This window comes from Chaetodon auriga, chromosome 15, assembly GCF_051107435.1.
Source record: "Chaetodon auriga isolate fChaAug3 chromosome 15, fChaAug3.hap1, whole genome shotgun sequence".
NCBI lineage: Eukaryota > Metazoa > Chordata > Actinopteri > Chaetodontiformes > Chaetodontidae > Chaetodon > Chaetodon auriga.
In genome coordinates, this window is record NC_135088.1 from 5,772,501 (window position 1) to 5,793,849 (window position 21,349).

Sequence of the window (21,349 nt, forward strand, 5' to 3'; positions counted from 1 at the left end):
TATATATGTGAGGTGCTTTTAAAGATTTACCTCTTGAGTTTGAACCAATGGGCTTGGAGCTGAGCGACAGACAATAGTGAAAGACGGACTAACACGTTATTGGTTTGGGTCCAAACATGAGATTTGTTGACTAGAGTTTACTTTAAGGATTTGGCTTCATGCTGCAACAAACAGTGACTCAGTTTGTTTCAGCAAATGAGCAAAACTGTCATCTGGTGCTTCACTCAGATCTCATGCGACAAGTGACGTTCAATTCATGTTTCACGCACTTCATCGTTTATTCGCTAAGTCTGCTCCACTATTTGTCCACACAACAACTTTCACACCTCAGACAACAGGAAACGCTTGTTTTTTTCAAGATAATTTCCTTTTTTCTCCTAAATTTCAATGTTTCCACAAAGGTTTTTTTATGTGCAGATTGAAAACAGGTAGATGGAAACATGCTTAATGATATGAAACAGAGCATATACTTGAAGCTGGAACCACAAACTATCTGGTGTTTTCCATGAAAAATGACTTAAATGATGATTAATTTTCTGTCATGACTAATTGTTTTAACTTTAGGTTGGTTGTAGTTCATTTCCTTTTTCATTTCACACTCCTGTCTCCTCTTTGAACACAAAAAAACAGGAAAATGTAAATTTAACATCACACAAGTAAGCACAAAACACATTTTGCGTGAGTTGAGGCTGCAGCTTCAAACTGTGCCAAGCCCCCTTTACATAACATAAGATAAATTCAAAACTGATGCGTGTATTCGTCCATTTACCTCCATTTATTATGTATGATAAGTTTTTAGTCTGGCAGCGTCTCTGCTGGCTTTTCTGCTTCGTCAGGGTGGATAGAGAGAGAGTACAACACATATACATCCATTTCTATTCTGCCTTTATGTCTCTCACTCTCTCTCTCTCTCCTGGCTGTGTGTGCAGTGAATTGAAGTGGGAAAGAGAGAGAAACATTAACGGCAGGAGGAGGGAGGACGAAGAGAGAGCGAGCCGGAGAGAGAGAGGCGGTGAGAGCGTGTAAAGGAGGGCGTCTGACAGAGATGAGAGTATTTATAGGTGGAGAGATGAGGAGATAGAACGACAGCAAAGAGAGAGAGGGAGGAGAGAGACGAGAGAGGCAGGTAGAGATACAGAGAGAGAGAGAGAGAGGGTGGAAAATCCAGACACAATAAGAAGAAAAGGAAGACAAAGAGGAGGAGAGGGCGAGCGAGAAACCATGCTGAGGAGGAAGAGGAGCGTGTCGTTTGGAGGCTTTGGATGGTAAGAGTGTGTATGTGTGTGTGTGTGTGTGTGTGTGTGTGTGTCTGTTTCATCCTTTCATAAATGGCTGAATGATCTCATCACTTCTCTTACTCACACTTTCAGGGTCTTTGAGTTCATTTCCAGTCTGAGCTGCACCAAAGTGACATCACGGTGACATCATAGCTCCCCGAAATATTAAAATGACTCAGTCTGCTTTTTTTTGTTGTTGTTGTTCTCTGACCTGCTGCGGTTCAAGATTAACAGAAATCTGAAAATTAAGTTAAAATTGGACCTTTTTTGAATGGGGTTTGGTTGAAAAGTTTTCTTGCTCCGTTGGAGATGACCTGTAGTGTTCACGCTGCAGAAAGCAGCTCAGTCAGAGTTTATTCTTTGTCTACATGGGACACTTTTCTTCCCTGTTGTCCGTTTTCAGTCGACTGATGGTGAACAGAAAACGTTTTCTGGCCTGCTGCCTTTCAAGATTAGAAGAAATTGACAATTAACATTGTTGAAGTTAAAATTTGACTTTTTTTTAATGGGGTTTGGTTGAAATTGAGCTGTAGTGTTCGTGCAAGGAAAGGTCAGTAAGTCAGTTGACCATAACCAAGCTGGTCAAGAAATTGTGAATTAATGTCTATTTTCATCATCAACTGTGAATTTCAGTTCATTTCTAGTTTGAACTGCACTGACGTGGCATCACAGTGATGTCAAAACCCCCTAAAAATATTAGTCAATCGTTTTTTGTTTTTATTCTTCCAGCTGTAGTTCAAGATGAGAAGAAATCTGAAAATGTAGTTAAAATCGATATTTTCTGAATGGAGTTTGGTTGAAAACTTTTCTTGCTCTTCGTGCACTTGATCTGTGTTCACATAATAGAAAGACGCTCAGTCAGAGTGAGTTTGACGTTTTCTCATTGTTGTCTGTGTCTGTGAACAAAAAATGTTTTGTTGCTGCGGTTAATAAATAACTTTTGTATTCCCAAGAATTCAATGTTCTGTCACTTTTAAAACACAAACGGCCCTGCTTTCTAACTGCCTGCACGCGTCTGTTTGGAAAATTTACATGAAAATCATTAAAAAAAACACGTTTTTTTCGACAGTTTAAAGAGCAAATTATATGTGCATTCATTTGAACGGCTGATTGTCGTATACTAAACTACTGGTAACCATAGCAACAGCGCTACCTACTAAATAATACAACAGTGTGTTTGACCCATATTTACCTATACATTGACTGGTATTGTAATGACTCAGTGGTGTGAATTTCGAGGTTCATGCTTGTTGGTCATTTGCGAGATGCTCCTCTTATTATATTCATATTCAGCTGTTTGTTCAGGCCCAAAAAACACTCAAAGCTAAACATGGATCACATCCTTTTCTTCCAAAACTCTGATTGGCTCGGTTGTTTTTCCAAGTGTCAGTGAACACAACACCAGACCTGAATCACTGCACTAATCCGAGATGTTTAACCACATTGAAACTTATTAAACTATTTCTTTTGTTGAAGCTGCATCATGTCACCACACAACTCCCCAAAAACATGAATAGTGTTTCCTCTGTGTGATTGTTGAATGTTAAAATGGCGGCAGTTGAAAGACACGTCCTGCGGGACGCCTCAAACCTGACATTTGCCGCTGATTTTTTCAATCTTTTGAAATATTTTGTGATATCAGACTCATGGATGGATATGTTGATGGGATGTCGACAGAACCACTGATACAGAGAGGAATGTAAAGTAGCTGCTCTCTCTGTTCTCGCCTCAGTAAATCTCAGTCTGCAGTCGGCCTGTCAAACTCCCTGTGACCAGAGTACACAAGAGTGTGTGTGTGTGTGTGTGTGTGTGTGTGTGTGTGTGTGTGTGTGTGTGTGTGTGTGTGTGTGTAGGGGGAAACTCTTACACAAGCCTCCTTTTCAATCATTCACTCTTTTCACTCCCTCTGTTTTTTTTCCTAATCTGTGTCCCTCTTCTTCACCACTTCTTCCATACCTCCTTCTCTCTGTCCGTACATCCTTGTTTCCTTTCATACCTCCTTCTCTCCTTCTATTCCATCCATACCTCCTTCATTACTTTTATACATCCTTAGTTCCTCCTTTCCTTCTATACAGCTTCTTTCCTCTGATTACTTCTGCATCTCCTAGATTCTTTTCTGTCCTTCTTTAGATCCTCATTTCCTTTCATAATATGCTCTTTCTTTCTTTTATTTTTTTCCAACCTCCTAAAGCAGTTTCTCACTTTGTAAACTTCGTTCCATCTGCACCTCCTCCTCTCCCTCACTTCTTCCTTTATATTCACTCTCCGTCCATCTTTTCTCTCCTCTCTCTTTTTCTCCTCCATAATGAAAACGGATGGTATACCATCACAGTTTACCTCGTCATCACACTGTTTACAACAAGTCGACTAATAGAGTTGTTGCATAATGCAGTAGCAGCTTCAGGGCAGCTGCAGGAACAGTTGATATTAAATCCTCCACCCCTCCACCTCACCTCCATCCTTCAGCGCTCCTGAATTCAATCTGTACACTAGAATTAAAAATGTAAAGCTTGTCCTGGGAGAGGACGCTTAAATCAAAAGTTTTATCCTCTCTACGGTGGCCTTTTGAGGACATATCAGACTCAGCGGGTTGAGCTCTGCACTGTCACACTTAGCTCAGCATTTACTGGGCTAAGCTACCTTAAATGCTAACACGCTTTACAGGAAATATCTATCAAGTTAGCCTATTAGCTCGATAACATGTCGCTGTCAGCATCTTCAAATTCAAAGCAATGACAGTGACTTGAATGCTAGCTTAGCATTAGCTTTGTGAGTCTTCAGCAGAGACAGTACAGGTGATGTGAATGAGTGGTAGTGAAGTTGTAAAGTATTGATATTAATATAGTAATACTAATGATAACATGTTTTTCAAGGTCAGGTGACTAGAGGACTGAAGGAAAAAGGAAAACAGTGTGGTAAACTACATGTAATTTATAAACTCTAAAAAGTGGATTTTGTGTTAAATTACAGTTGCACTAGCTTACACTAGATAAAGGCCATCAAACACTTGATTCAGGCTTCACCATCAGCTGCTCAGCTACCAGCTGACTGTTTACCTCTAATCATATTTATAGAGACACTTGTTACACTGCTGATCCGCTCATGCTGAGACTGTTTACTGCTCCCCCCACCTCCCCACCCCAGTCTCCTCCATGTAAGTATTCAGTGATGTTGATTCAACTCAGAGTTGGTCTTCATGTCCTCGTTGATGGGGGATGAGTCTAAGAGAATCCTTGTTCCTGTAAAATTTACTGTAAAATTGCCATTTCTCCCCAGTGTCTCATTCAGTCATTGGTGGAGCGTTTAAATCTGGCCAAAGCGTTTGATTTATTGATTGAAGCGTACAGAGAGTTTGTCACAGAAAATGTAGGCGGAGGGTTGAATGAAGGGCAACTGGACTCATTTGTAGAAACTTCTTCCCTGAGGAGGCCTCATGGATGAGAGGTGAAGCGTTCGCCCTAGATTCAACCCTCCTCGGATAACCACGACCCGGCTGACTGAGAATCTTCACGGATGAAACAAGAAATGCTTCTGAAATACTTCACGTACTCGCTGACGTAACGGCTGAATGTGGAAATACAGTGTTTCAACAGATCAGCTTAAAAGGTGACGATACGTTCATGGTGCGTTCAGGTGAAAGACCTCAGAGGATGGAAACACGCTATCATGGTCTCACTCAGCCGTTGGCCATCTTAGTGTGATCATGAGCTCTCTACAGTCTCCTCCAGTCAACACACCCATAAAATGTGTGTGTGTGTGTGTGTGTGTGTGTGTGTGTGTGTGTGTGTGTGTGAGACAGAAAGAGAGCAGATTTAGCAGCATAAATGTGTTATTTATGACCTGGGGGAGTTGAGTTTTCACAGAGTCATCACACAGGCTTTTAACGTTAAGGTTGATCGCTCGCTCTCTCACTTTCCATTTCTAGATGACTCCTCCTCCTCCTCTTCCTCCTCCTCCTCCTCCTCTTCTCTTCTCCTTTGCTTTCCTTTTATTTCCTCTCCTTTCCTCTTGTTGTTTCTTCTCCTCCTTCCTTCTCCTCCGCTCCCCTCTCTCCTCCTCCTCCTCCTCCCCTCTTCTCCTCCCCCTCCAACTCTCCTCTCCTCCTCTCCTTTATTCCTCCTCTCACATCCCCTCTCTCTTCACCTCTCTTCCCCTCTTGTTTCCTCCTGTCTTTCCCTCTCTCCCCTAATCTTCTTTCCACTCCTCTTCTCTCCTCTCTCCATTTTCTTCTCCTCTTCCCTGTAACTTTCTCTCTCCCCTCCTCCTCCTCTCTCTCCTCTTCTCTCCCCTTCCTCCTCTCTCCTCACTCCTTCCTCGTCTCCACATTTTATCCTCTCACCTCCTCTACCTCTCCACCTCCTCTCTCTCTTACTCTCATCTCCTCTCATCCCCTCCTCTCTCCTCCTCCTGGCCTCTCTCCTCCCCCCTCCTCCTCTGTACTTCCGTATGAACTCTACCACCAAACTGGAGTGTTAATGGTTACAGTTCAGTTAAACATCCAACCTCAGAGTTCTGTTTGTTGTCTGAAGGTTTAAGTTCCATTAACAGCACAGATGGAGTTCAGCAGACCTGAGATCTGCTCTGCCGACCAGCGGTTTTAAAAGTGAGGAGTGATTCACTGAGGCAGCTCCTGCAGGAGTCTTTTATAGATAAAAGTGACAGAGTGAAGTTCATTTCTTGTAGTTTTATGTGGTTCACAGTGACAATGAGGTGTGTGGACAGCAGGGAGATGTGAACTGGAAGCACTGGTTCTGGTCACATTTTGTATGGTTTTTGTGACTTATTCTGCGAAGTTGTGGTGTATTAGAGCTGCTTTTAGCCTTCAGTCCAGCAATACTGTGTCTGTGCGTGTGTGTCCCTGTGTGTGTCCGTGTGTGTGTGTCTAATGTAAATGTGTGATTTACTGCCGGAGCACTTTAATAAATAGGGTTTTTATTGCTGTGAACCTCTGAGATCACACCTCCCTCTGTTGCACACACGCGCGCACACACACACACACACACACACACACACACACACACACACACACACACACACACACGCACGCACTCTGTCACTAAGGTTAATAGAGTATTCAGATGTAAATCTCTTCCTCCTCGCCTCAGTAATGTCTTAATGTTCTTCCTGTTATCAGAGTGTTGAGTGCACAGTGCCGTATGTTAACAGCATGTCTCTCTCTCTCTCTCTCTCTCTCTCTCTCTCTCTCTCTCTCTCTCTCTCTCTCTCTCTCTCTCTCTCTCTGCAGGATTGATAAGTCCACAGTCAGCGCTCTGAGAGCTCGGTGAGTAATAAAACTGACATAATGTGCCACCAAACCCTGAATCATAGTTTGAATCACATTTTTGTTGTTTCATGCGTTTCATTTTGAGGTAGACGTCTGATTCTACCTGGTCAACAAATCTCACGTTCAGACTCAAAACCAATCTCTGAGTACTTTCTTACTGACTGTCTGTGACTCTCAGCTCCAATCCAAGGAGAGAAAATTGCTAAAATTTGATATTGAATTGATAAGATTTGTGTGAAATTAAAATGTGGCATCTTTTCCTGTTCTGGCTGTAGTGACTGAGTGTGGAGGAACTTAAGCCTCAGTTCATGTTGTGTCTGACTGGCTGGTGTCGCCCATCAATCATGAATAAGAAGTCTTACATGTACAGCACTATTTAGTCAATTATCAACTATTTTATACCATTGTTGTTGTTGTTGTTGCACATTTTATAAACCAAATGAGAAACTGATGCGTTGACAGAAAATGATCAGCAGACTAATCAATAATAAAAGTAAGCTCTGGTTAAACCTTACCAACACTGAAAATCACATGGATATATATTATCAAAGATACTATTACGAAACCCATCAGACGGTCACCATCTTCCCTTCATTCAAACACTGATTGTTGAGACACTGTGTGTTTCATTTGACAGACGCTCACTGATGATGGTTTTCGTATCAGTTTACATGAAACCAGTCTGAAGTGGATCAGACAGCAAACAGCAGCTGCTTTTGTTCAGATGCCTGATGGGATTCGGCCTTGACAAAAACTGTCCTCTTGGTTTCACTGAGGAGATGAATACACACCTCAGGGCTGTTTTCATGGCAGATTTTTTTATGTTATTTTGTCTGCACACACACACGTTCGTTCTGCTGATGCTGGTTGGAAAAGTGTGTGTTTGTGTGTTTGGGGAGGAGAGACACCAAGAAAACAGAGCTCAGATAATCATTTATACCAAGCGTGACACTGTACCTCGCTCTCAGACACACACTCAAATGTATGAGCCCTGTTCTTTTCATAACCCGTTTGTTAAGGTTTAGTCATATTATCTCCATTTAAATTATGCCAAATTAGCTTCAGGTAGTTCCTGTTAGCAGTGAACTGATTGATGCACAGATAGCTATAACTGGATTTCTCTGATACTGAAGAAAAACTTAAAAATGTGACGTTTCTCAGGCAAGTTCTGAAGTGCCTTTTTTAAGTGGATTCATAGACGTTTATTCATGGTGGACGTCAAAGACAACGATATCCTCCAGAAGTGAATCTTAAAATATGTGTTTCATATCTGTGTGCTCAGATTTTGAGTTATGACTCAAACATGAGTGACATTTTTGATGCTTACACCTCCTCCATATCACTGCTGCAACTCTTTCTGCTGACTGCTGGTGAGCGGCCAAATCAGTGGTACAAACTACAATAATTAACTTCCTGTTGTTTGTTGTCTGTGATGACTTGTGCATATGTGTTGTGATAACACCACTTTGTCAGACAGCATCCACGGTTTGGTTATTAGTCCCTGATCCCAGATTGTGCCATGCAATTATTAATTCCTACGAATAATTTTGTTGATATCAGTTACCATCTGATATTTACTAATGACCAAACTTGCTCCTTCCAGTTCCAAGCACAGGCCACTGACCTAAACCTCTGCAGAAACTTAAGAACTTCAGTTAAAGCAGTCTGCCCGTTTCACTCCGAATCTGATCAAAAGGAAGGTTGATACCTTGCTGGCAGGGAAGAAAAGCCTGGTCTGAGTTACTGAATGGCTTATGGGACTGTTAATAGAAAGGTCTTTGAAAGGAAAGGCACCAAACAGAAATGGCTGAGAGGCAGGCAGCAGCAGAGTGGAGTTCAAAAGTTTAACTTCAGGTTTGTGTGTGCTTTTCCTTCATTATGCAGCCACTCCTCGAGGAGGCACAGGGAGTCAGCTACACGTCAAATAACCAAAGAGACAAAATAAAGCAGCTTGCTGTACTCACAATGCAATAAGGTAGAAAATGATAGATGATAAACAAAATGTGAACGAGCAAACAGTCGCACTCTGATGGCTGATAGAAGCCGTCATTAATTTAAGACATTGAGCCACATTTTCAAAATAGTAATATATTATATTAGCTTCGAATTTTGACCCGGGGTCCCCAAACTTTTTACATGTCCACACACACACACACACACACACACACATAGATATCCATTCATACTGTATATATGACGTGTGTGTGTGTGTGTGTGTGTGTGTGTGCATATGCCTGAAAGAAGGTGACCGTCTATCTGTCAGATTATTCTGCTCTTTTTCCCTCCAGCAGTTTTTCGTCTGATTCACAGTTTTATCTGTCCATCAAATCTCTCCTGCTGTGCATCCTCTCTCTCTCTCTCTCTCTCTCTCTCTCTCTCTCTCTCTCTCTCTCTCTCTCTCTCTCTCTAGTCTTCCTCAATTGTCTCAGCTGTATGATGACATCAGTCACACCTGTGCAAAAAGAAGCATTCACTCCTCAAACCTCAAGCTCGCGTTTGGTTTATTAGCTAACCAATGCTGCTAGCTAACGTTACAGTGGAAGGAGGGCTAACATCAAGGTCGACGGTCGATGACTTTGTATCCTGGTGCGATGAGTTCTTCCTCCAATTTAATGTGTCGAAAACTAAAGCCGTGATAAGCAGCTTTAGACAGAGTTTGAATGTGCTGCGTTGTTGCTGATGTGTGAATTTGACTTTGGCCAACAGAAATCAGTAAGAAGAGAGGTCACGTCCCTTCCAGGGTGTCATGATCACCCCCTTCGGACAGAGTTTGAAGTGTTATGCCAGGATCAGACTACATGAATCTAGACCGATTTTGGGACGATTTTTGTTGTGGCTAGCAAATTACCAGCATTGTGGCCGATAATGAACGAGAGGCGGCCGTCTATACCTGTGCAGTTGACAGACAAAGACAAAACATCTTGTAGGCTGATCCTGGCATTGCCTTCAGGATTAAGAAATATAAGACTTTACTGTTGTCTGTAGCACAGATTGCTTAGATTTTTTAAGACCTTTAGACTGAAGGAACTCCTGTTGAACACTCGGCAGTTGAAAGAAACAAGCGTTGAACTGTTGTATTGTAAACAGGAAGTGAACAGCAGGTGGACTCCTCCATCCACCCTGACCTGTCATGATAAAATATACTGTAAAACAGACCGCGTCTCTGTAACAACGCTACCTGAGTGATGATTACTACAGCTGCTAGAGGGCGCTGTCAGCTGACCGTATGAGCAGATGTTTCATTTGCTGAAACAGCTGATGCTCCCAACGTTCCCCAAACTTACATTTGTTTCGTTCTTCCTACATTCCTTCACAGTGTAGAAATGAGAATCCTACCAGTTGGCAGTCGAAGCGTCCTTCTCTCTGCTCTGGTTTTCCAGTTTGTCTTTCTCTTTTCTTTTCTTTTTTTTACCCCCTTTCATTTCCTCTCAGTATTCCTGTTTTCTTCCATCTGTCTCTCTCTCTCTCTCTCTCTCTCTCTCTCTCTCTCTCTCTCTCTAAGCAACTAAGGCGCTATAATCCTGATGGTCCCTGGCATTATGAGAGAGAGACATTGAGAGAGAATGAGAGAGAGAGGGAGAGGGAAAGGGAGAGGGAGAGAGAGGGAGAGAGAGAGAGAGAGAGAGAGAGAGGAGTGCTGGTGTATTCAGTTTGAGCGAGATGCTCAGTAACCGACGGCAAAGCAACAATGCCGCACGACCACTGGTGAGTCTGGCATTTCCTCTCATCCTCCATCTGTGTGTGCGTGCGTGTGTTTGTATGTGCGTGTGTGTGTGTGCGTGTTGTTTTTGAAATTTTCCTGAAATTATTTTTGATGCGTTTATGTGACATTATAAACAAACAACGATGCCTTCAGGTGTTTATTCTGATATTTTGACAGCAATCATCAGGTTGCATTTTTGTGTGTCAGTGTTGTGAGTGAGTGATGTTTAGACATGTGTAAATGCTACTATTAATAGCACAGACACTTCCTCTAAAACAGCTGATGGGTCAGTTTGAATTATTGAATTTTTGTCCGGAGATAGTTTCACCAAAAAATGTAAAGAAAGACAGCAGCAATGTCACTCTGATCAGGCGTAAAATAAAACATCTGCGCAGCAACATCATGACATCTGGAAGATACATTAGGAGGAAAAGTCAAAGTCTTGTTTTAATGAAGAATGCAAAGAAATTAAATCCCATTTCAATTCAATTTTTGAGTTAAGATAGATAGATAGATAGATAGATAGATAGATAGATAGAAAGTCTCATTAAAATCCTTAAAAAATTACACATTTTTCTGCATAAAAGGTTTGTTTTGGTTCTGCAGCTCCACATATTGCCAGATCACATTTCCCCAAACTGCATTGAGCCGGTGTTTGTGTGAATGTGCGTGTGTCCGTGTGTGTGTGTGTGTGTGTGTGTGTGTGTGTGTGTGTGTGTATGCAGCTAAAGGGCAGACGGTCCGTCTGTCGAGAAACAGAAGCCAGCAGCGTCTCCTCTCTCCCTGCTGCTGCTGCTGCTGTTGTTGCTGTTTATGATGTTGTTGTTGCCACTTTGTCTTTTTTACGCCGTTGTTGACAGCAGTGGCTCATTTGCCACCTGGCAAATATAATTAGCCTCCTCAAAAAAAAAAAAAAAAAAAAAAAAAACAGGAAGAAAAACAAATGGTTGGCTGCAGAGGACGTCCCTCCTCCAGGTGGATGAAAAACCCTGATTTCTGAAACGTCATCACACAGATTTATTAATTTCCACATAGAGCTGCATAAGCCTGGAGCTGTGTGTGTGTGTGTGTGTGTGTGCGTGTGTGTGTGTGTGTGATGATAAAATAGTCACATGTCCTGAAAGTTGCAACACCAACAGTCTCACCAGAGTTGAGGATGCTGCAGTGTTTGTTATAGCCACAAAATGAAGGTGCTGGACAGGGCAGATAATCGCTGACATTCCCCAGAAATGGAGCTAAAAATGTACATTTCTTCCAGAGCAGGTGCTACATGAAAGGTCATGAGGTCATTCAGATCTAGCTGGTTCATCCTCTCAAGCTCAGCAAACTCCATGATAGTAATGGAGGCTTTTCTCAATGCAATTCAGAAAGTCTGTACTTGTGTCCTTGATGGTCAAAGCTGACGAGAACAGGAGGACGCAGTACTGTTGGTGTAAAATCTGTTTATAGAAGCTGGTTGTGTACATATAAGGGCTTACTGAGGAATGACGATGGCCCTATTTCTGGGGGTGGTCCTCCATCTCTGAGAACAATAACAGCTTTAATGTGCTGCTTCAAACTCACCGCCATCGCCGCTGGTTGATGTGAAATGCATTCTGGTATACAATCCATAAGAGTCAGCTTTAGGAGCTGACCTACAGTGGGTGTGTGAACTTCGGTAGTATCCCAGCATGCATTTCACATCAACCAGCTGTGGTGGTGGTGGCTTACAAAAATCAGTATCAAAACTGTCTCAGCAGATTGAAATGTTGGTGTCAGTCTGTCCACCACTGTGAAATATCTCAATGAATAATTAATAGATTACCATGAAGTTTTGTACAGACAGAGGATGAATCCTGCTAACTTTGATGATCCCCTGACTTTTCCTCAAGCAGCACTATGACGTCGACATTTGTGTTTTTGAGTGAAATCTGTCACCCATCGGTTCAAATATTGACAGTGTCAGCTGTACTTTTATTTAGTGCTAATTGGTTACTTTGGTTAATTACATGCCCGCTAAACAGAAGCATGTAAATTTTATCATTGTGACCATGTTAGCATGTTTGCATTAGCCTACAGCTAAGCAGATTCTCACAGGGCTGCTAGCATGGCTATAGATTCTTGGTCTGGTTCTTCTACAAGTTCAATCTCAGCTCAAGGGTCACTTACTTTCCTGTTCCACAGTCTTTGACTCTTTGACCGAAGGGTTGAGATTGCCTCGTCAACTGCCATTTCCAAGAATGAGCTGTCAAACTCAATGAGAATTTGGCTTAAGCTCTTTTAAATTGCTGTGACATATTTAAGAGTTGTTTCAGTGGAATATGGCACCACTGCAGGTCTACCAGAGGCATTTGTCACTTTGGATATGTGGAAGCTCAGCTGGCAGCGTTGGTTATAGAAGAGCACAGTCCCTCGGCCTGCCCTGCTTTAAAACCCTCAGGACTGAATCTTTGCTTTTTGCCAATGATGTGATTCCGGTAGCTTCATCAGACCATGACCTCTTGCACCCTGAGGCAGTTGAGTGTGAAGCATTGGGGATGAGCGTCAGGACCTTGTGGATTATCTAACAGCATGTGAAACCCCTTCCCCTCATACCTATCTCATGTTGAAAGTGGGGTAGCCATGTCTGACGATTTTCTGGGACCAGCAATCATGCCCACTTTGTGCAGTGATTGACTAGACGTGTGATGGTGTCGACATAGCCAGGATTTGACTTCATTTGTTTGAAAATGGAGGTGAGCCAAGTTAGGATTGCTGGTTGTTTGGGGACTGTTACGATCGTTGGTCGACTGGTGTTGGGGAGGGGGTGTATTTCTTCTTCTGCAACTTTCCAGAGTTGTTCTGTCTTGTGTCTTAGAATTAGATGAACCTGAAGCTGATCGCACCAACGGAGGTAACTAACAATTAAAATCAGGTTTTACTCGTTAGTTGACCTGTATGGCCGTGTCATATCAGCAAACTGCTTCTCCGCCCTCGCTTTCCCAACATTGGAATTGGAGGAGTTGCAGCTGACAATTTATGTAACTTCCCTTGTCTGACAATCCTGCATTCACTTCACACAGTGATTGGCCAGATGTGTGGAGAAAGGTGCCATCTGACCTTTTCTCTCAAACTCTCTTTTCCCATTCTTCACACAACTACTCCTGTCACTTTCCATGTGTACAACCAAGTGCAACAACAACAACGACAATCAATGTCTTCCAGGAGAGACTGCCTGAAATTCCACTCTCTTGCCATCCATCTTTGTGCAGTTCATCTCATAAAGACACAGCATTGTTCGAGTGTGTGGCTATTCAGAACAGCTAGAGACACTTTAAATTTGGTAAAACAAGATTTTGTACAAACTAGTGCGCCTCAAGCATACTGAGGCCTGAAGACCTTCAAGTATCTCAGGGTCTTGTAATGGTTGACCGAACGATGTACCGGCTGATGCTGTAAATAGGACCATCACGGTGAAGAGAGAACTGAGCCGAAAAGGTGAAGCTCCCGATTCAGCGGTCGACCTGCGTTCCAACCCTCACCTATGATGACGAGCTTTGGGTAATGAGCGCAAGAATGAGATCACAGATGCAAGCAGTCAAAATTAGTTTCGTGAGGGGAAGTCAAGTTCTGTTCTTAATAGATAGAACTTGACGTCAGTGCAATCATAAATTTTGGGTTAAACGAGGGAAGATGATCAAATTTACTTCACATGCTGACCCTCATGGCTTCGTGGACACAGAAAGTAGAATTTCACCTCATCACCAAAATTTTATCCCATTAAAAACCTGTGAGGATGACACCTTCCATTAGTTATTATCTCGTCTGAAATAAAGTATTGGAAGCCCCAAAACCTTATCGAGCGAAATGAAACCAAGTCAGAAATCTTTCTTTTTGGTCCTCTGAAGTCTGTCCCAATTTCCCCGAAACATCTTGGCTCCCTGATACAAATGTGAAACCTGCAGAACACTGTAATAATCGACAGTGATGTTCAATTGAAAAAGAAAATTACATAAGAAAAACCTTTTGTGATCTCAAAAATCTGGTTTTTTTCTCATTTGACCTGATCTCAAGAAGACGATGCACCCTTCCATATCATCTCGTTTAGATTACTGTTGTTCATTGTATTCAGGCTATTATTATTATTATTATTATATTACCATAAAGTCTAATCCTGGCGTTAGAAGCATGATTGATGGATTGCTATCCAATATATGAGCAGTCAGACAGCAGGTTTTCAGTCACAGCAGCAAAGCAGTCTCTGGTGACTAAATGTAGTCGGTGATGGATTAACTGAAGTTTTAAGTCTCTGCAAGCTGATTTTCATAGAAAGTAAGTGAATGGCTGCCTGGAAGGAAGGAAAACAACCTTAAAACTGATGGATAATTTGGAAAATGATTTATAGTTCAAGGGGCAAAACCTGAAACACCATCAGTTTGCTCAGTTAGAAAAAGATTTCTGCTGTTTGAGTGTTGGAGGTAGGCTAGCTGAAGTTTTGGTGCTGGTGTCACTTCATGGTGGAGGAACTTGAGGGTTAAATTTACATTTTAATGAACAGCTTTGATGTTCCCTCAGAGCCCAGCAGGCCTCCTGCTTGGGAAAAAAAATCACAAATACATTTTTCATGACTTTACTTGCTGGAAAATTACCTGCAACTGCTCCAGCTGAGCACAGATGAAACTGAAAGGACACCCTACTGTATCTCTTTTTTAATTTATAAGCAGTAAATGCTATATAACATACTATGATGTCGCTGCAAGGACCCACTGTGTTTACATAAACAGGTCTGACTCCAATCAAGCTTCCATATCTACCATATGGACAGCTGAGGAATACATACCAGCTTTCAAACACAAGAGGTCCAACGATATTACTAATATTTAGAATGAGGAAATGGACAGAGGTATACTTGTGGTTTCAAGCTCTTAGTTTTACCTTAAAATCACTGCTGGGAACATTTAAATCTTACAAACAGTTCAGCCCCATTGAAGCAACTCAGACATCAGCTGGCACACCTGGCACTGATTGACCTAATCTACTGAATCCTGATCCTATGGAGATCAGGATTCATGCTCATTAACTTACAGCCCATTTCAATCAAAGGGGTCAGAAAACTATGGAGCCAGAGGAACTAAACTATGAACTAAAAGTCCATTTAATTGCATTTCCCTGACATCTGAAGAACCTTGTAGAATTGGCAAAACTTTTGACTTTTCATATGAGAAAACAGCACAGAGTAATTTTGTCGTTCTTTGTACGTTTTTACTGCTGCCGGACTGATGCTTGAATTAATGAATTAAATGAAAGTAGACTAAAAACTCCACAATGAGTGTTGGATGGTTAATTATTTCTGTTTTGTGACATAAAATCACTCAGAAAGTTTTTCTCTTCTCTTTTTCTTTGAGCCAAGAGCAAAGCCTAACTCTGTTTTTAACAATAATTGGTAACGGTAAACGTGCGACAGTCATCCTAATATTGATGCTAGACTATTTTTTTGCTTTGTGAATGAAGTGATACACAAGTTGAAGCAGCCGTCCAAACTCCCCCAGAGCACTGTTTGACTGTTTCTAGACCTGGGAATATCCTACAGGAACCAGATTTAGTCCTTTATAGTTCCGGTTGAAAGTCAGGTTTAGTTCCAGGCTTGCTCTCGTGGGAAAGTTGGAAACAACCAATCAGGTTTCTTTGACGTTTCTGTCCCTGGATTCAAACTGAAAGTGTCATGAACTTGTCGTTTGTAGGAATGTTGCATTGTGGGGAAGGGCCGGAGGAGTATTTGACATCAGTGTATCATGTATCATGTTGTCATGTGTGTGTGTGTTTGTTAGAGATGATGTGATTGGCTGTGACACACAGCTGTCAGCAGAGATAACGAACCAGCTGAGTCTGGTTACAAGTGAAACTGGTTTTATTTTAAACTGAAGCTCAGGAGGTTCACATCAGACACACTCTCACACTCTCTCTCTCTCACACACACACACACACACACACACACACACACACATTTTGAGACTCAAAGGTTGCAAAATTCTGAGTTAAAATCTCAATTGTCACGTTATACCACTATGGATGCAGGTACTCATAACACACACACACACACACACACACACACACACACACACACACACACACACAGACGCACACACACACACACAGACGCACACACACACACACACACAGACGCACACAGCCCTTACAGAGTGACCTTTTCTCTCTCAGCAGGTTTCGTGTTTCCTTCCTCTCTGTTCTCGTCCTCTCGTTGTGTCTCAGTGACCTTTGTGTTCGTTCCTGGAGCTCTAAACGCTCCCTCAGGATTCAAAATCAAGTCAGTGTTTCTGGTAGATTTGTAGTTATGAATAAAAACAAAAATAACCTCAGGACAGAAAGCTGCTTACCTCAGGTCAATATGGCATTTCCTTAAAAGAGATTTCGCGGAGAAAATAACAAAAGTCTAGACTGAAGTACACGTGAACACATAAAGAAACACATAGAAATACAAATATAATGTAGATATACAAACAAACAAATTACTCCCTGTCAAAAGTTTCCTTTTCTCAGGTTACATAAATAATTAATTCATCATCTTGCCTGGTTTAAAAATTTAAATGAAGAAGTTTTTACCTTAATGAAACTATGTATAAAGTGTGCACATGTCTGCACAAAACAAATGTTGCAAAGGTGCATGATGATGTCGTGTTTAACTCCTGCACCAGACTCTTGATACAATAACACAACAGTAAGAAGTCAGTGGTATCATGAGAGTCTTTGGGAGTCTGATGATTTGACTCCAGTCATGATTGAATTCAGAACAGTGCAGTATGAAAAATAATCGACCTCACTGGTGTTTGATACTGTCAGGACAAAGCTGTCTGTCTGTCTGTCCACTTGAACTCAACATTAACGTATCATCACTGTTTAAATTGATATGTTGAATTTGTTTGTTTCCACATCCAGCAGTTACAGGTTAACATATTCATTCATTCAGAGTCGTTTTTGTGTCACCTGATGACGTAATTCCTGCATTCACTCTCTTTTAGCTCTGGTTTTGGTCTCCACCAACTCCTGCATGAAATATCTGACTCTTCAGCCGTTAACTGCTGCACTATGTTCACCAGCTGGTCTCTAACTGTGTCTGTCTGCTGTTTGCTGATGAGCAGGTAGTGTACTTTAGTGACTTTTTACAGCTGTATCTCTGAAAACGATGCTGTGAGAGCAGTGAGGGTGAACCAGAACAGTGAAGTTGTGGTCAGGCAGATAAACCTCGGTCCAGCTGCTTTACACGTCTGTGAACTAACCACAGACAGTTGGCTCAACATGGACTCGCCTCTTCTGCTGAACGTTGAACCTGCAAAGGTCCGGGGGCTTATGGGAAATGGTGTTCATCAAAGGACAGTGAGGAAGATGGTAAATTATTGTAAAAACACAATCTAATATTGGAGTGCATCTCGAATGTAAAGAAATCATAAATTTACACCTAAAGTGTCGCTGCTGTTAAGCTCCACTCATTCTCTCTTTTTTCCTTGTTTTCTTTCACAGGTTTTTATGCAACATCTAGCACTTTGTGTCCCTCTCGTCTGCCCTCATACACACAATTACACACGCACACACACACACACACACACACACATACACACACACAGTTACTCAAGGTCATCCTCCTCCCTGCATGGCCGCCAGCCCTCTGGCAGTTCCAGTTTTATCTCTTTCCAGTGGAAATGTCAGTTTGATTAAATTAATTTGGATTCATAAAGGATACACAGGAGGAAGGGTGAGGATGAGGAGCAAGAAAGTAAGTGATTTAGAGGGATGACCTCTAAATCACTAAATACAACCCTGATTTACATTTATGGATTATGGATGAATGGGTCAAACAAACAGGACTTTCACCTGGCTGTCCGTACGAAAACACAGGTTTGAAAGTGGAGGGGGAGGCAGTGGGTATTCAGTTTGGTTGCAATCTGCAACCTCACCACTAGTTGCCACTAAATCCAACACAGTAGACCTTTAAGATATTAGAGGCGATCACAGGCATCAGTGCTGGGGCTAATCAGCTGACAGTCGGCTCTAGAGTGCAGCATCTCCCTACATAGAAGAATGTATTTGTGTGAACAGGTCTAGTCGGTCAAAATGATAAACATCAGCTGACACTAATTAATATTAATTCTGTGAGTAACTTGATGGAGGAACAAAAGTGAGTTCCACACTGTAACACCACTTTACAGTTAAATGTAGTTAAACTTTTATCCGTATCAGATCACGTCACGGTGTATTCAGGTCTCTTACCTGCTGCCATTGTCTCCTCATCTGCTCACCTGTGCCATGATCACACACCTGAGGCTCATAGCAATCAGTGAGGTATTTAAGCCGCTCTGCCACACTCACTCTTGGCCAGACTGTCCTTGTTGCAAGACCCTCCAGCAATTTCATATGGACTGATCTCCTATTGCCGAACCTGCCTGTTCCCCTGTTCCCCAGTAAATATCTTAGTCTTTTGTCCCTGACCACGAGTCTTGCCTTAAGCTCCCTGGATTTTGGTTTGCCTGAGACTGCTTGGCATTTGATTCATTAATAGAGACTCTGTGTTGTTGCTGCTTATCTGGACCTGCCAAGTCCGAGATTGAAGTCAATAAAAGTAATATCCTTGAAAGTTCAGAACCACCACAGGTTCTGAACTTTCGTCTAAAACTCCCCTCCTTACAGATCAATAATTAAAGATGACCAACTTTATAGTTTTGAATCAGGATCTTCAGTATTCAGTAGAATGGGCCCAAAAGACTTTATATGAACATCCATAGTAAATATTTAATGTTTAGATATGATTTTAGATTTTTACTGTGCCGCCCAAACTTGCAGAATAGTTAGTCTGTGATGTCCCGACACCTCAGGGGGAGGTCTGACACCTCTGATTACAACCACAGCAGCTCTGATAATGAAACTTGCAGAGGCTGAATGTCGCTCAGCTCAGCAGGAAATGAGCATCGACTCAGTGACTCGTCTCTATGAAGGTGTTTTAATTCAGACGGCACCCGGCAGCGCCCTCCCAAAATGTCCTCCCTGCTCACTATTGATGTTTCCTTCGAGCCGGGATGTTTGGTCGAGTCAAATGTGTGCGTTGTCGACGTCAAACACGAGTCTCTAAAGATCATCTACGAGTCGCTGCGTTCATTCATGCCAACTCATCACTATGATTTAAAACTCAAGTGTGTCTGAGTCATTGGTATTTTACATCAGAGTCTTCAACATTCAAGTCCAAGTCACTGATATTCCAGTACAAGTCAAAGTTCTAGTCAAAAAAATTCATGTCATCAGACAAGTCATCAGAGTTCAAGTCCTTGTGTAAAATTTCATGTTAATATTCCAGTCTAAAATATGACTCATCAGTATTGAAGCATGAGTCATCAATTTACAGGTCCATGTCAGATCACTAGTCATTAGTATTTAAGTCCAAGATGAGTCGTCAACATTCAAGTCCAAGTCACTGATATTCCAGGACGAGTCAGCTGTTTCCAAGTTGTGTTGTGATTGTACAAGTCATCACTGTTTAAGTCCAAAGTGTGAAATCACGAGTCGTTAATGGTCAAATCCAAGTGTGACTCATCAGTGTTCAAGTATGACGAGTCAAGCCTAGTCACTGATACTCCATTACAAGTCAGAAGTTTGTAAATTGTAGTCAACAAAATTCAAATCTGGGTCATTGCACAAGTCTTCAGTCATCGAGTCCAAAGCATGAAATATCGAGTAATTAACGTTCGAGTTTAAATCAAAGTATGAGTCATCAGTAATCACGCATGAGTCAGTTGTTCAGGCCCCTGTGAAATCATGGTTCATCAGTATTTAAGTCTGAAGGTTCTCATTGGCTGATTACTGCTCCTCCAAAAGTTTAATCCAGGTCAACATCTTCTTTTTCGACACCTGGCGAAACCATGGCAACCGCGGCGAGTAGCGCTAAGCCAACTTGCCTGAGGGCGAAGGAAATGAATGCTCTTCTGGCTGGTTGGCGCACTTGATTACAGTGTGTGTGTGTGTGTGTGTGTGTGTGTGTGTGTGTGTGTGTGTGCGTGTGTGTGTGTGTGTGTGCGCGCACGTTGAACATGAAGTCATCTACAGCTGAATTGTGTGGAGGCTCCTGACAGATTGGAGCTCTATCTTTAGAGGCAGACTCATCACTCCTCTGTGACAAATATAATGATGATGTGTGGCGCTCAGATAAATCAGGACACACACACACACACACACACACACACACACAGGACAGGAGGTGAATATTATTCTCTTGTGTGATCATGGAGGAGGGGCAGCAGCAATTCAAAGTTTTTGAGACATTTCAATTTACAGTTGATATTAAAGGTCCAGTTTGTAGGATTTAGGGCATCTATTGGCAGAAAGTGAATACGTGAAAAGATGTCTGTGTAAACACATATATATATTTTTGTTATGCGACTACAGTACAGTTTGTCTTCGGAAACTAAACCTACACCCTTGCCCAAAGCAATCTTGGTCAAATATTTGAATGTTATTGACATAGTGGCAACTCACAGAGCTAAGTGGTGAAGTAGCTGGCAAGCTAATAGCTAACATGTTAGCCAGCACAGAACAAGCTAGCATTAGTCAGTCTCAATATCTCTCTGAGTTTCTTTCTATTTTCTCTGAACTTTGCTGTTTACTCTTCTGTGTCATTTTATTCTCAGGTTTGTTCATCATTTCACTCAATATAAAGTTACTGAGGAATGAAAAACACCTATTCAAGCTAGCTGGTTGTCCAACTGTCAACAAGCTCATTTTGCCCTTGGGCGCTAACGGGACAATGAGCCGGTCAGGTTTATTGAAAAGCTGTATCAGCATGATGTCCTCCTGTCTGCTGACGGTGTGTACACAGTGTCTCTGTCATGGAGCAGTTTATACTCTGACAGAAGAGCTTCAGTAAAACTGGATGGATCGTGCAGGCAGAGTGTTCTAGCTATTTGTACTACCTGAGCACACCTGTGACGCACACACAGTGCATTATGGCTTGTAGGCTATGTAACTACTGTTCATACTGTCCAAGACTTTATGAATAGTTTCATCATGTTGGAAATATCATGTGGCATCGAGTCAAGTAATATAGGTGATATCATGGATGTAGTAGCT

The 21,349-nt window shown here is 41.9% G+C and overlaps 1 protein-coding gene across 3 annotated transcripts in view; it reads left to right on the top strand.

The window, feature by feature from the left end:
• The first annotated feature begins 960 nt into the window (after positions 1–960).
• The window catches only part of LOC143333266 (rap1 GTPase-activating protein 2-like), a 32,546-nt gene continuing 12,157 nt past the window's right edge, over positions 961–21,349 (top strand). Inside the window, exons 1-2 of one of the 3 annotated variants that reach the window (XM_076751286.1) lie at positions 961–1,265; positions 6,523–6,558. In XM_076751286.1, the coding sequence (XP_076607401.1) occupies positions 1,222–1,265; positions 6,523–6,558 (80 nt within the window). In that variant the 5' untranslated portion in view covers positions 961–1,221. Of the gene's footprint in view, positions 1,266–6,522; positions 6,559–10,205; positions 10,267–21,349 lie in introns of those variants that run through there. The other 2 variants (XM_076751287.1, XM_076751289.1) reach the window with 2 other exon arrangements.